This window comes from Xiphias gladius, chromosome 7 (assembly GCF_016859285.1).
Source record: "Xiphias gladius isolate SHS-SW01 ecotype Sanya breed wild chromosome 7, ASM1685928v1, whole genome shotgun sequence".
Taxonomy (NCBI): Eukaryota; Metazoa; Chordata; class Actinopteri; order Istiophoriformes; family Xiphiidae; genus Xiphias; species Xiphias gladius.
The window spans coordinates 25,140,301-25,156,622 of NC_053406.1; the positions used below are offsets into that span (position 1 = coordinate 25,140,301).

Consider the following 16,322-nt stretch of genomic DNA (forward strand, 5'->3'; position numbering starts at 1 on the left):
TCTGACTTAAGCTCACGATTTGCAACATCTATCCGATGTTTTTTTTTTTTTTTTTTTTTTTTTACTATGCTTTCATCTGACTTCGTGGGCTTATCCTATATTTAGCATGAAAACCTGTAGTAGTGTGCCTCGGGCCATGAGATGGTTAAATGCCACTGGTTTGATGCAGCCAAATGTGGAACTAACGGGTTTTTGTTTTTTTGGTTGTTTTTGTCTTTCTGCACCATCCCTCGATCAAAAAAAAAAACCCCACTTGCCCCAGATGAACAATTCTTGGCGTCGTTTCCTGACAAAATGCGCTAAAACGCACACACGCACACGTCGCACTTTTCCCGCAAACCTCTGGAAATCCGAGCTCGGGGGAAGCCCCTGAAGGCACCGCGAGGCCCTGTGACGTCAGCCGCTCCCCTGCGCTCCCTCCAGCAGCCAGTCAGAGAAGGGATGCTCTGAACGCAAGACTGCAGCATCTTCAGCGAGAGAACGAGCAGGAAAAAACGTCTCTTTCTCTGTGTGTTCCTGCAGCTCCGCGTCTCCGGACCCTCCTCACCCACCCCTTCACCCCTGGGTGTCTTCATGATCGGACCCAGAACCGGATAAGAAGAAAGAAATCATAGCCTGCCAATAACGCATCGGATTTTTTTTTTTCTACTATCATCGTTGCTTGACCAGCCTTTCCTTTCGTCCTCGGTTCCTCGGTTGATTTCGCCTCTTTGTCTTTCGGTTGTGGTTTTTGTTTTGTTTTATTTATTGTTCCGTGTCGCTGCTGTTGCAGAGGAGCGCCACCATCCCTCACTGCCTGACATGAGTACGCTCTTTTACCCGGTTGCAGCGGAATGACACACGTATCCTAGCCGGCACATCCGAAGGTTGATGGAAGATTGACGCTCCATTTGCACGTTTTTAGTAGCTTAGAAAGATCCTCCGTCTGCCGAGGTGTCGGATTTTTCCCCCCCGCTCTGAGCCGATCGTCCGCCGCTTTCTGTCCCTGCGCAGCATCTCTCTGTACGCACGGCGCACCACGGAGAAACGCGCAGCTAGCCTCCCCCGTCCGCAAGAAACAGGCGTATTTTCCAATTCCGAAATCGCTCTCGCCTTCTCCAAGGACTCATCTGCACGGCTACGCTGCGTAAAATAACGGAAAAGGGGGGATTTAACCGCAAACGCAGCCCAAGCATCCAAGAGCAAGCTCGAAAATGATGGCCGGCGGAGCAGTACAGCAAAACGGGATTTTCTCAAATCCTCACCATCACAATCAACAACCACACATGGAGTCCGATCCCCCGGACTCGCGCAAAAGACCCCTGGAGACCCCCACGGAGGCCAGCAGCACCAAGCGCACAAACACGGGAGGTAAGAGCAGCGATGGGGATGCGGGGAGCTGTCCGGGTTTCGGTGAATGTTGCTTCGTCCCGAGGGCAGGCACAGAGAGAAAGGAGAGCAGGTTGATCTGATTCTTGACGTACGCAGTGGCATGCTACAGCCCCACATTCACGGATTTGTGCTTCAGTAACGCATCCACATAAATGTAGGGAGCACGATATTTTTATCCGCTCTCTAATGTGTGACAGTCGTTTTCCACCAGCATTAAAATAATCACAGGCCGCCGCTTTTGATGGAAAGGAAACAATGAGAGGGATTGAAGGGGGGGGGGATTTGGAGGGAAGCCGCCGGTTCCCCCTCGCACACATCCTGACTGTTTCAGCTTCTTTAGATCAGCAGGGTCGGGTGTTTTTTTTTTTTTTATTGCGTCTTTAGATTTACGCGCAGCCACGGCGGCCATGCTGGAGCCAAAATAAGGATGTAAACAAGTGGAAGCCAGATCGGGCTGGTGCGTGATCGCAGGCTCTCATCCCGTCGACGGATGACCTTGTGATAATCTCACACATCAGCCGCCGTCGCCGCTTTGTGTACGATTGCACAAGCGGATAAACAATATTAACAGCAGGCCTGTGGCGAGCCGGAGAGAACAAGGGGAATCCAGGGCAGCTCAGAATGCGACAGTGTCTCTGTGTTATTGCAGTGTGTCAGTGCCTGTATATTTTTATCATGCTTTGCTGTCCTGATATTAATAACCTGCAGCTAGAAGAGAGAGACCCCCCCCCCCCTCTTCTATATTGTCCAATCGTGTTTCTTCATTATTCTCTGGTTGGATGAAATATGGATATGTCTCCATGGCAATCACCATATTTGGTTTTTGTTTACATGCTGTCATGCGCCAAGCATTCCCATCACCCGGCATTACAACCATCAGTAGCCTATCCTGGCCATGCACCCCATCATGGACATTTGGACATACAATACACCTTGAAATGTGTTATTTGCATAACGCCGCGTGCATACAGTGAAGAAGTGGTGAAGATTTAGGCGATTTTTTTTTTTTTTTTTTTTTTCTTTTCATATGCAGCCAAAGATTTTTGACTCTACGATGTTCTGATGTTAAAATGTCCCAATTGCAACGTGTAGATTTTGGGCGGCCCAACCTTTTAGTGCAGGCTGTTGAGCCTGAGCGTCGATGTGAACATGCATTAGGCGACTATTTTTGGACGCCTGTTCCTTAAGGAGACCCAGAAAAAAAAAACAATGTCCTCAGCCAGACCGAGGAAAATATTCCGATACAAGGTGGCAGAGGGTCATGTTTGCGACTTGACGGTCATCAAGATTCTTAAAACAAGCAGCCAAATAAAGAAAGAAAAAGATTTTGGTCGACCTGCACGTTTTAATGCCGAGAATAGACTCATACCGGTAATGCTTCTGAATGAAGTTGCATGCAGCTGTTATGACAAGAATTTGTTTAAATTGAATGTCAAAAAATATTCCAAATTTTGCTGAATGAAGAAAAGTCTCTAAGATAGTGTGTAGACCCCAAGGGGCACATTAAAACTCTTCACTGACACACAGATTGACAAAATATGTTTTGTCTCAGCATATCACCAGTGCATGGTGAATTATAGGTTGAATCTGAGATCGGCTGAAAAAAGAAAAATCAATTAGTAGATCAAATATGCAAAGAGAGTCTGATTTCACTGCAAAGACTCTCTGCAGGTTTGATCAGAGAGGAACTTGTATCGAGTTAGAGGTGGTCAACGTGACTGGATGGTTTCTCATATGTACCCCGAGGTGTCATTATTGGCCTGATTTATTAGTCAGCTCGAACTGAAATTGCCACAAGATTTACCTCTCGAAGCTGTAGGTTCTGGTTGGTCTACTAATTTAGTGCAAGTAGGTAAGATGGTTTCCGTAGTGTTATAAAAACATCAAATCTAAGTGAGAGTTTGAGTGGTCTGTCCATTTTTAGTGAACAATGACAGGTGGTTCAAAAAAAAAAGTCTTTAGTGTGACCCATAGAGAGTCCTGAGGATCAATATCTTTTTAGCTTTTGTATATATATATATATTTTTTGGTGACCTGGTCCCTTTTCAGCAAGGGAAGAAGAGAACAGGACAGTCATTTTTAACGGTTTCTTCAGCTCCCAACAGGAAACCTGACAGACGCCCTCAAGAGTAATAATTAGACAGAGAGAGTGTCCAGCTGAGGAAGGGGTGAGCTGCAGGTTAGCCAGAGTTGTTTAACTGCAGATCGATGCAGCACTCGGGGCACTAAAGGCTCCTCCTCACTGTATGTAAAAAAAAAACAACCCAAGCCCCCCCCCCCCAGAGGACCATCCTCCCGCCTGCGTAACAGTTAGGCAGCTCGTCCATTTAGATAAATGAAAAGGTTGGGATGATGATGACGACGACGACGATGACGATGATGATGATGATGATGATGATATTAAGCAGGGCCGAGCAGGCTTTTACTCAGGCAGAGGACGGCCACTCTGCCACCGGCTCAACAGTCCCTCAGCCGGCAGCGTCAGGCTGATGATCAGATGACATCTGGTTGAGAGTGAACAAGTCGCTCCCACACACACACTTCACTGCAGCCCCTAAAGATAAACAACAAAGAGGAATCAGAGCTTGGTTTCGGGTCTTTTGTGAAAATTCTTGCACTGACATTTAATTTAATTCTATTTTTTTTTTTTTTTAAATGTCTGTTTGTTCCAGCGAAGAATTTGGTCTTGACAATCTCTATTATGACTGACATTTCCAGCTTGAATTAATCAATGACACGTATGAGATTAGCCTAAATAATTCTTTTATTTTTCTAATAAGATGCAGAATCTGTTGATATTTCTGGCCCTTGATGCAGAAGAAAACATTCACTATCCAGTGGCTGATTTTACCCCAAATGCTTTTCAACAGAAGCTGTATATTTTCACTGAGCATATGTTTTTGTACTGCAGTCAGGCTGCAGTTTTAAATTTATCAAAGTCAAGTGCTGCTAAGAGATCATGATAATGGTTGTTTCTCTGTATGATTAGTTTACACCACACACTCCCCACCCCTGTGCTTCCTCTCTCTGTAGTGGCCTTCCTGCAGCCCCTATTTGAAACTGAAGGCATTGTATTCCCTCACCAAGAAACTGAGACTCATGGTAAGAGAGACTTTGATTTTGATCTTCTACCTGTTTTATGATCTTTACTGTAACCTTCTTCAATACAGGACTGATTCAGCAGTGATAACACGTACATGTTGTGTTCTTGAAGGCCAAATTCTGCAGAGTGAAATCTAAGTTTCAGGGCATTTCACTGAGGTTGTCTGGCCGCTGCAGGGCCTGACATTTAAATAGGATTTAAAGTAACATGTGACACCTTCATATTCTGCTCACGGTTCAGGATAATGCATGCTGATATTTTTTTATATTATATGTTATCAGTTCCATGACATCCATTTTCATGCTTTTTATACAAATTCAGTGTTTCTTTTGTCATGATACCCAACATTACTGCACAGATGAGTCCTGATGACCTTTGACCTCATGCTAGCCATACCATCAAAGCACTGGGGTTTACGATTGCTGGTGTATTGTTGAAATGTTCATTCACCGCTCATTGTGCTCAGAGTGTTATGTATGATTGTTACAGTATGCATGGAGCAGCTGCTGTTGAGTAAAAGTCACATGGCTGCAGTTTTAATGTTTTTCCTTTTTCACAGGTAGATTGAAACTTATCGTGTAGCGCACTGAAAGGAAGAAGGCAGCCGCTAAAGCGTCAGAAATATTTCTCTTCGTCGAAGCATAAAATGACCATTCTTCAGTCATGTTTTTTTTTAAACCAACAGCTGCGGCTTAGAAATACTGTATATCCCAATGTAAGGTGTAACGCCAGGGACAATTGTTTTCCATTCACGTCGATCCGATCTGCTGCGTGAATGAGAAGTGAGAGTAGACATTTAATTCAATGAAGACAAGGAAAGACAAGAAGAGATGGACTTGGATTTTTCCACTGAGCCACTAGCTGGTTCGTGTCCAGGGTTTATTCAAACACGTGTGTGTGTGTGTGTGTGTGTATGAGTGTGTGTGTGTGTGTGTGTGTGTCTGTCTGTCTGTGTGTCCGTGTGTGTGTGTGTGTGTGCGTGCGTGTGGAAAACGGGAAGCAACATTACACAGTAGATATGGGGCGACGTGGGACCACTATAACCCTGCCGGTCATAAATCACAACTACATCTCATAAAAAGCTGAAGGTCTTAAAGACGAAAAGATCAATGAGTAGCTGCAGTAGCTGCTGTTCACAGCCCCCCAACCCCCACCAGCCTTCTAATCCACCAACCCAAACCCCATTTTTATCTCTGCATCCCCCTGGCCCCTCACCCCAGCCCAGCAGGGTTCTCCCCGGCATTAAAGGAATTCAGATTTCCCTCTAATCACATACATATATGATCAGAGACCTTTAATGAGCTCATTGTTAATATTTGAGTTTAGTGTCAGATTTTTAAACTTAGACCATTTTCAAAGCCAGACTTAATCCTGATTGACTAAACAAGTAAAAATTTTGCAGGATTTTCATAATTTAAGGATCTGCTGCTGTCGGCCAATCAGGGTTCAGTGTTTGAACCATGTGGACTCTACTAATTTTAAATTATTTGGGGGGAAAAAACTCAGGAAGAATGCTTTTTTTTTTTTTTTTTTTTTTTCTGGCAAAGTAGTACATTTGAAAACAAAATAAGAAAACCTGAATTTCACAGAGGCTTCAGGAGAATTTACAGCAACAGCGCTGGTTTGGATTTAAATGCCTTTACTATATCAAGTGGCCTAAAACGATTCAGGGTATGAGGATGTACAAGGCTACTGAACACCAGCTGGAAATCAGACATTCAGTCACCTTAAATATGCCACTAAATCCCTTTATTTGCCAAGAGCAGTACATTTACAAAAAAACGACCTCGGCTGCTTCAGTGGAGAGATGCATCAACAGTCAAAACTGAATTATAGTATTTATGACACACACAGGTTAAAAGGGGAAAACATCTATACACAACATTTACATTTAACTTTTTGCTGTTGGTCTTTTATAAACAAAAATGTATGTGGTAGAAAAACAGACTGAACTTTTTCTTCTTTTTAAGTGTTGGGCACTGGGGCCAGGACTTCGAAAACTGATACATGAAGGCACTGGAAAGGCACTGACCTTAGAGTCACGACTTTTCAACGCTGTACGCAGTGTGTGCTTTGCAAGATTCTCTAACAAGTCCTCCAACTCAAACGGCCGCACCGGTCGCATTGTCCCTACCCTCGGGATACCACCCATAGGAGCACACCGGTGGTAGGCGAACGGGACCGCCGTTGTCATGGTGACAGTAACAAACGAGGGGTCAAAGTTGCGGAAAGATCACAGTTTGGTTAGGTTCAGGCACAAAAAGTATTTGGCCATGTTTCAGGAGAGGATCGTTGTTTGGGTTAAAATAAGTGCTCCCTTAAGTTATGAGGATCGGCTTTGTCATGGTAACAGTAATAAACAGTTGATGTGAAGCAGTCATAGATAAAAAAAATCAGTTTCTCACAGGAAGTGAACAGCAGTCTCCCGTGCACAAGTTCTGTGTTTTCTCAACCCATCCATCCACCCCAACCTCCTCGCAACACGGACTTTGTCGCTCTATATACTACGTCACCCGACTTACTCCTTTGTTCCCCTCATTATTACTATAGGTCGTCCAAAAATAAAACATATCTATGGGTCAAAATAATATTTTAGCCTTTTAAAGCGGAAAAAAAACAGCATCCAGACCATAAGAGGCGAAAACTCTCCAATAAAACTCTGGGCGGATAATTGTTTAGTGTATTGTATATAATCAATACTGACACTCCAGTATCCAACAGCAGCCTCTTAGCCTAATAGAACTGACTCAGATTCAGACCATTCAAAACAAATGCAGCTTTCAGGGGTAAAAAAAAACAAAACGGCTGGTATAAGCCATTAAAAAGTCTTATGTAAGAGCGAACGAAATAAATTGGAAGTTTTGTTTTTTGTTTTTTGATTTTCATGTAGGTGGTCAGAAAGTCTTCACTTTGTGGGTGGGTAAGCCTGCAGGTTTAACAGCCGGGGAAAAGTTTGCTGAACCGGACGTGCAGACCTTTCAGGCCTCTCATCACTTTATATAGTATGGACTCCATTCTCGTCTCTTCTCTTCTCTTCTCCTGTCTGTAAGATATAAGACATTCATTTAGTAAATGGATTGACTGGCAAGTCTGTGTTGAGGAGGAGGAGGGAAGCCTTGAAATGCCCTTGCCAAGTGGCATTAGGGGACCAGCAGAAGTGTGTGTGAGTTTATGTGTGTGTGTGTGTGTGTGTGTGTGTGTGTGTGTGTGTGTGTGTGTTATGTAGTTATCTTTGCGTTGTCTATCTGACTTTAGTTGCAAAAAGCAGAGATGTTTAATGAGGGAGATGAAGATGTGCGTAAATGATACTGTGCTGCGGATGGACGCACATGCACAGCGAACACACAGAACACGCACGCATGCTTGCTTGGTATTGAGCCTTGGCTGTATGAGACGGGGCTTTGATGCTATTGATCTGAATGTTTTCTGCTGCTCCTGAAGCTGAGCGGAGCATGTCGTTTTTTTTTTTCTGGGACGTCCATAAAAAAGAGAGCTGCCTTCGTCACATTGATCGGCTGAGGAGGAAGAAGCCCCACATTTAGCTTCGAACACTCCTCCCAAATACAACTAAACATTGTGAGCCAGAATCCATAGAGATAATTTTTTTTTTGAATTAAGTATTAGGTTATTCAGATGCTGAGATGCTTTCTCACAAAATACACAGAGTTGCATTGTTCATACATTGAGTGTTGAATGCCAAGCATCGTTTTGATGAAAAAAAAAAAAAGGTGACTTTTTGCAGTTGACGCTCGCCCCTTAGCCTCGGTATCTTGCAGAACACCGCGTTCTCCTCTGCAACACGCCTGTTTCCTACACTCGCAAGCCTGAGCGTTTCTCGGCTGCTCCCTCTCCTCTCTCCCTCGTTCGTTCTCTCCATCTTCCTCTCCTCCTCATCCATACTAATTTTGCTCTACTTCAGACCATCACGACTGCACCCTCCTCCTCCTCCTGTCCTCCTTCACCCTCGTCCTCCCATCATTTCGTCCTCCACCCACCCCCTTCATCAATTGCGGGCTGCGACTGACAACGCTCGCTCGGCAACCGTTTCCGAGGCTATCGATCGATTTCGCAGCCGCCGTCGGCGGGACTCTGCCAGCGGTAGCTGCTACTCGGCTTCTCCTCCTCCACCCTCTCCTCTTCCTCTTTTTTTCAAGCCACTGCGTCAAAGTAAAAAAAAGAAGCCATTGTACAGGGTGGGGTGAAGGCGCCGAGAGGTGGGAATATTCCCACAAAGGGAAGCATGTGATTGGTGAAGCGAGACGCCAGTCACAGCTAGCTGGTCGCTGATAGGTGAGGAGAGCAGGGCGGCGATGAATATGGATGAGGGAGCAATGAAAGGGCCGATGCAGTGAGGACGATTGGAAGGGCCCCCTCCTCTGAAATAGCCTTGGTCCATGAACAATACACACCGGTTTTTCAAACACACGCACACACAGAAGGGAGAGAAAGGCGGCGGCTGCTTCGGTTATCTTTGTTAGCGTACCCGCCTTGTCTGCTTTGATTTCTACGCAGACGCCCTGATGATGGGGATCATTTCAGTATGGAGGCATTGGATTGGTTCTCCCTAAACTTCTATTCAAACTGAATTTCTGTGTTGTACTTCTAACAGATTACTCCGTTGGGTTTCTGGTTATGATGAGCAGAAGGGGGCATTCCCTCTTCTGTTACTGACCAGGACTGAATTTTTTTTAATTACTTTTTTTTTTTTTTTAGCTATCATGTTTTAGAATTCTACAATTTAGTCTGATTTTTGTTGCAACCTGTTTTTCAAATAACAGGAGCCAGTAATTATTTTACTTTATGACGAATTGGCCATCATTTTTAAATTGAAAACGTCCTCCATTTTGAAACAGACAACCTCTCTAAGAAAACGACTGCTGGCATGAAAACAAAACGCAGCATTAGATGCTGCTGGTGTTAATGAGTCATCTTGATACATGTAGGAGAAAAAAAAAAAGCTCTTTAAAGACATGCTCATCTGGGATTTGGTGATACTGACTTCAAAATTTGGATGAAAAAGGCCTTTCAAAATGTAGATATGTAGCATGTAGTAATTAAATCACTCAGATGCACTGTAAGTGAGTCACTCCAAGCAGGTTATTGGACTCCATCTGTATCTATGAATTAGAGTTTAAGAAACTGACCTTCCAAATTTCTTCTCCAAATATTGGATTATTTAAAGGTTGACAGGAATTTTGAGAGCCTTATGGCTGCCGCTGGGATCAACTGAATGTAGTGATCAAGAAATTGGAGCTCCCTCTGCGCACTGAAAGTCATCACCTAAAATGTGACATCTGAACCGAATAGATGACATGGAAAGAGTGAAACGTTCAGCCGCCGGAGACGTGGAGAGGAGTACGATAGGTTTCTTCCTGCTCTCTGTGTTTATGAATGGCGACGACCATCTTTCGGACCGAAGACAGCTGGTCAGAGCCTCGCTGCTGGAGAGCTGTACATGTTTGTGTGTGTATGAGAGTGTGTAAGTGTGTGTGTGTGTGTGAATGCCACCCCCAACAAAAGAGCAAAGGGGGGGGGGGGGTTGTTAGACAAAGCATGCCCCCCTTAACTCTGCCTGCTTAGGGGAGATGAATATTTTTCAAGTCCCCAGAGCTCCATACCAGAGCCCCCGTCATCAGCCAGGGCTGTGTTCACACTACTGCATTTCAGACTTTCCCTCTCATGTGGGTCTTACGTCTGATGTTTCTACACAAAGTTGCACGAGATTCTGGTTTGGACTACTCGTGTACATTTGACCCCACATTTGGAGCTGATTCCTGGTATCTGTCATCATCCCATAGGTTTTCAGGGGTTTCCCTAGATACTTAGTCTCGTCATACTGGACGCATGTCTGGATAAAACGTTTAGACCACGGCTAAACTGTAAATCAATCCACTGAAATCCAGATTGATCTTTACTTTGATGCTTGTGTAAATTATTATCAACTGGTTCATGCACAAACACTAATGTGAGTCGCACTAATTATGATAAAAACCGAATCATATCCGATTCATCAGATGTGCGATAGCGACAGTGCCGTGTACTTTGGGGGAATGGAGTAACAGGCAATGTCACAAATGTCACAAATTTTTCCTGTTTTTTTTTTTTTATTGGGGGGGGGTCGAGAAGACAGAATTGCTCGATTTTTCTCTAAAAAAAAAAAAAAGGCAAACAACTGGTGAGGACTATAGAATGGGTCTAGAATCGAAGAGGAGCTAAGTGTGTGAGGAAAAGTAACAGAACATGAGAAAGGATTTGTGATCTCCAGCCCCCACCACCCCCCACCCCTGCAGGCCCGTGGACACCAGATCCCAGGATTTGAGCCTCCAATCCCCCAGCATGGAGAGCCTATTCTGGGCCTGGCGGGTCCACAGGGGCCTTAGCAACAGATTGGACTGTTTACTCATCCAGTTATGTCGTGAGGATGATTTATTATTTATTGTGAACGACCTCTATGTCTCCAACAACAACCCCCCCCCCCCTCGTTCTTTCTTAACCCAGAGAGTCTTATGAAGATAGTGGTTTTCATAACATACACAAAGACAAACACAAACACACCCACAGCAGGGTGGAGAGAGGTTCCACTGGGCATGTGGAGGCCGCTCTCTCTGACCTTGCTGCTCGTGTTGCTAGCTCCCTTCAAAACAGACTTTCTGGGAGTGTTGGGTTGGCCGAAACTTTATTACATCTCTCTCTCTCACACACACACTAACACCCTTCACAAAACAGATACACAAAAAAGACAATTTTTTTTTTGTCAAATCCTTTTGACAAAAAGGAAACGTGTGCACTTCCTGTGTGTGTTGTAACTGCAGGGATTTGTCTGCGAGTGCGTTGCTTAGAGGAGTGAAAACAAAGACCCTCATCACAGCAACCGGTAGGGAGCCCTGTAGTTACTCAGCTGCAGACACACCATCTCTACACACACAAACACACACGCACACACACGCACACTCCATTACCTGCTCTGTACTGTAGTAGCCAATTGTTTTGAACTTGTAATACCTCCGTTTTCTAGCCCAGAATTTCTTTATTTTTTAAATGTGTCTCAGTGTGTTTGGGGTTTGTGTTGTGGGAGTGTTGAGGTTTGATAAGGCTACTGGAAGCCTGCCCGTTTACATAATCTGGGAAAACTGAAAAAGTGACAGTACTCAGTGCAGCACTTTGCACAAAAGTACACAAAAAATAAATTGGGATACAACAAACATGACATTAAAGTGACATCCTTAGCATCTATTTTTAAGCGGCTTTGATTAAGGGAATTAACTAGCCCCTTTTTAGCTGGTGTGGACGAATGTGAATTAATGCCGTGGTGAAACAGAGCACACGGACGCCGGCGAGTTGTTATAAATTAGGTCTCCGATGACATAACGTTATCTTTGGCAGCCATTTTGGAGGTCTTCGGCTCTGGGGGAAAAGTGGCTGTGAGCAGCTGAACATGGATCTGAAAGTTGGACGTATTTTATGTGGCTTGTTTGATTTGGAATTGAGCTCTGCCTTTTTTGGTTGTATGAACCTGGAAGTAGAGCCTGACCAATCTATCGCCCGGGCTGATACTATTGGCGGATATTATTTTATCAGAGATGTATTGTATCTGTCATATATAGTAAGACGGTTTATAAGTATCAACAAAATACAGAGCCTCCATCTATGGTATGTCCACCAAAGAGCACTGACAAGTTTATTTTTCAACAGTAAAATGCGCCGTTCAGGAATGACCACAACCAAACCAGCACTTGTGCAGCAGGTTACACCAGCCGAACATACAATTTGAGTGGAAGTACACACTAAAACTGCTCATTTGAAACTAGTTGGTACCCACCGCTTTGTTCAGTGGCACTGCAGCCACTTACGTGCTAGGAGTTAACAGGCCGACCGTAATCAGAAGATTGCCTCAGAGAGGGATGTTTCATCTAGCGCAACATTCAGGTAAAATGGAGGAATGACAGTGTGAAGAATGAAAACAGAGAGCTTGAGAGAAAATTTAAAACCATTCAGAATTTCACACCTGGCCAATGGCTGCATAACATGGCGGCTTGACTGTCTTTTTTTCGGAAAATGTGACAAAAACTGTCGGACAAAAGTCCTCTGGTAACTCCTCTGCTGGAAAGGCAGACGATTCAGCACACACTCATCATTTAAGCATACCGAGGCCTTAACTCCTAGAAAGCCACGCTACTGCACAAGCTACGAACTTATTCATAGCTTGCACTCCTTGTGAAATAGCGTTCAGTTCTCTGTACAACGTTAAGGTAATTTCTGTATCCCAAAAAATCTTGCATCCTTTTAGAAACCCCACAAAATACTCCCTCCATACTTTCTGCCCGCTAGAGCAGTAAGAACTAATCAGTAACAATCACCACATCTGTAATTGTGGTGTTTTTCTTGTTCTTATTTGGACTGAAAGTTTACATGCTCATTATGTTGTCAGCATGAAAGCGGCGCTGCGCGCAGGGGGGCTGAGACATTGGATCTTTGACAATGCTCCATATCAACAAGTGCAGAAAATAGTAGCAGAGCCCCATGAGACTGACATCATGGTGAGACATCAGGTTTTCTCAGCACACTTCCACTAACCAGCAGTGTGCTATTTGTGTTATTTTAGCGGTCTAAATAGCCATGACCCTCAATAGACGTCCCTACGGTGTGACTCCCATGTTTTTGGGTTGACCCCCCGTCATATCTCCACTGTGGAAGCTCACTTCAGAATTCATTTTGAATTTTTGGAGTACGTCAGTTAACCAACGAGCATTTGTCTCTGGATACCCATAAAGCGTGAGCCTTGTTTTTTCCTGATAGCATTGCCAGAACTTTTTCTGTTCATCTTTTTTTTTTTCGAAAGAATAAATTATTTCAAGTCACCCCGAGACATTTTGCTCAAACCCCCACAAGTGGTGAAGTTTTTCACCATCACTGTTTTAATTTGCTGAGCTGTGAGAGGTAATAATGTGTGGGTGAATGTTGTGCGACCTCGATTGGGTTTTGAGGTTAGTGTCGACACTGATGGGCCAGACAGGGCTAGCAGAGCCTCCGGCTGCTTATTATGCTTGTTTAGCTCAGCAGGCAGAAGTATCACCTGCACCCATTGGAGGTGGGATGACACGCTGAAGGGAGCGTGCTGTATAATTACACATAATTAGAATTTGCAACTGTGAAAGGTCGTTGAATGAGCCTCGGCTTTTCCGAAACTGTGGTAAAAAATATAACCGAAATTGTCTCTTTGTGGCAGGATAATTTCAAAAAATTAGGATTTATCTTTGGGCTGTCTATAGGGAGGTTGATGGGGTTACAGTTGGGATGAAATTGTGAACAAGCTATGACAAATAAGTAAACAGCTTTACTTTAGAATGATACGTTCTTATTAAAAAAAACTTGGAAATATATCATATGTGTGTGTGTGTGTGTGTGTGTGTGTGTGTGTGTGTGTGTGTGTGTGTGTGTGTGTGTGTATATGTGTGTGTGTGTGTGTGTGTGTGTGTGTGTGTGTGTGTATATATGTGTGTGTGTGTGTATATATGTGTGTGTGTGTGTATATATGTGTGTGTGTGTGTATATATGTGTGTGTGTGTGTGTGTGTGTGTGTGTGTGTGTATATATGTGTGTGTGTGTGTGTGTGTGTGTGTATATATGTGTGTGTGTGTGTGTGTGTGTGTGTATATATGTGTGTGTGTGTGTATATATATATATGTGTGTGTGTGTGTATATATATATATATGTGTGTGTGTGTGTGTGTGTGTATATATATATGTGTGTATGTGTGTGTGTGTGTGTGTATATATATATATGTATATATATATATGTGTGTGTGTGTGTGTGTGTGTGTGTGTGTGTGTGTGTGTGTGTGTGTGTGTGTGTGTGTGTGTGTGTGTATAACTATATAAATGTATAAATATAGGACATTAAAACCAGTAACCAGTTTTAATGTTTTGTCTGATCGGTTTAAATGAAAATTAGTGCATATTTATGAAAATTGAATCATGGCAGCTATCAAACCCGCTAAAAGCTTATTTCCAAAGTATAATTCAATCTGTGCTACAAAACCCTGTTAGCAAACTCACCACTGGAGCTCTGCAGCATTCTTTCATGATAGAGATGAGTTATTGACTTGGTGGGTATGGAAACTCACGGGTTTGTTGTGCATAAACATCTGCATTGAGTTTGTATTTTCAATGGCTTCCAAGTGTTTAAAAGTGCTGTTTTAGAGATATATATATATATAGCAGAGTATTTGCAAAATATTTTCTTTATGGAAAATAATTGATCAGGGTCTAAAATATAGAAGAGCTGTATGTTTTCACGGGTGCACAGGATGTAGGTTAGATTATCGTTTGTAAAATTTTGATTTGTTTTTTTTAAGTTTAATTCAAATCGTGTTCTAAGATGCAGCTGCTGCATGTATAAATATTTTTTTTCTTTTAATGTGTGCCATGCCGTACCACTTTTAACATGCAAAAGATACAAGTGATGAACATGAGTCACTTATTACATCCTCATATATGTGATGAGTCACGTTGCCAAGTTGTGTAGGCCTGTTTATGAGACATCGGAAACGGTCTGTTTGTGGGGGAGGTGTTTGTGAGTGTGTGTGTGCTTGTATCTGTTTTGTGCTGCAGACACGCTTTTTTATTTGTGTGTGTTTCATATTTACCAATTCCCCTGCCTTATTAATACAGGCTGGTTATAATTAGCTAGCCTCTATCTAAAGCAGGTCAGTCCAAGGCTTCGTACTCAAAGTGGGTCACTGCAGCACGGAGAGGGGAGGCGGCGAAAATGGGAGGCGACTAGATTTGGAAAGGAAAGGAAGTGAGGAAGAAATGAAGGGAGGGGAAAGAAAAGAGGAGGACAAAAGAAGAGTAGAGAAAGGTGACAAGGAGAAGACAAAAGACAGACAGTTTTAGGACACGACCGTGAGACATTTTTTTAAAGCTCAAAAACAAGGTGCGCATGTGAGCTTTGTTGATGTCAGAGAGCAAGAACTCAATCTGCACAATAAACGTTACATCATTGTTGTTAGTCAGGTTGCCTGAGGTTCCCAAGATAAGGCTGCTGTTACCAAAATGAAAATAAAAAGATGGACAAGAGAAAGTTGATCGCCATGCTTGGAAATGCCTGTTACGAAGTTGAAGTTTCTCATCAGGAAACTGTAAGAGCAGTGCAGCTGAAGTTGGACTCAAAGCGCCCAGGGCTGTGCCCCAAAATATGCCACATTCAAAACACAAGGTTTGCAGGAGAAGCATCCAAACAAACTGATCTGAAAAACTTAAAAGAGAGATGCTGCACATTCAATAAACATCCTTGAAATCACAGCCGAAATATAACTTTCTCCAGCTAATGTTTATGCGAAATTTAGTGTAGAACGCAAGAGGGTGTGGATGAAGCTAGCTTAGATCAACCGCAGCTATCTAAGCCTATGGCTACAGCTATCTAAGATAGGTTCTCACTAGCAGACTCAATGTTCATGAATGAATGAAGATTTTTCTGCTAGGTTTTGGTATTTTGAGGAGACCTACATCTTTGTAACATTGCCAGTTAGCTTATGTGTTCTTTGAGAGACTCTCGCTTTGGGCTCCACCTAGTCAGGTTTAATAACTAAGAAGATCATTTATAGGAATCAAGCAGCTCGGCTTCTGAAAAATGTTTCGAGAACTAAAACTTCAGGCGGAGAGGAGAGGAGAACAAGACCAGAAGCTGGGAAGGATGAAGCAGTAGAAATGACAGACGGATGAATAGATAGTACGTTAGGACCTGAAGAGGAAGAAGAAGAGCACAGAGGGTTGATAAGAAAATCATTATCATCTAGGTAATGTCAATTTGGAAAACTAAACTTGGAGCTCCAGTTGTCTTAGGGGAA

General features: G+C 43.3%; 1 protein-coding gene across 1 annotated transcript in view; it reads left to right on the plus strand.

The window, feature by feature from the left end:
• Positions 1–473: 473 nt before the first annotated feature.
• nova2 (NOVA alternative splicing regulator 2) overlaps positions 474–16,322 on the plus strand; it is a 79,451-nt gene continuing 63,602 nt past the window's right edge. Inside the window, exons 1-2 of the mRNA XM_040131568.1 lie at positions 474–1,350; positions 4,405–4,473. Coding sequence (XP_039987502.1) covers positions 1,194–1,350; positions 4,405–4,473 — 226 coding nt within the window. The 5' untranslated portion in view covers positions 474–1,193. The remainder of the gene's footprint in view (positions 1,351–4,404; positions 4,474–16,322) is intronic.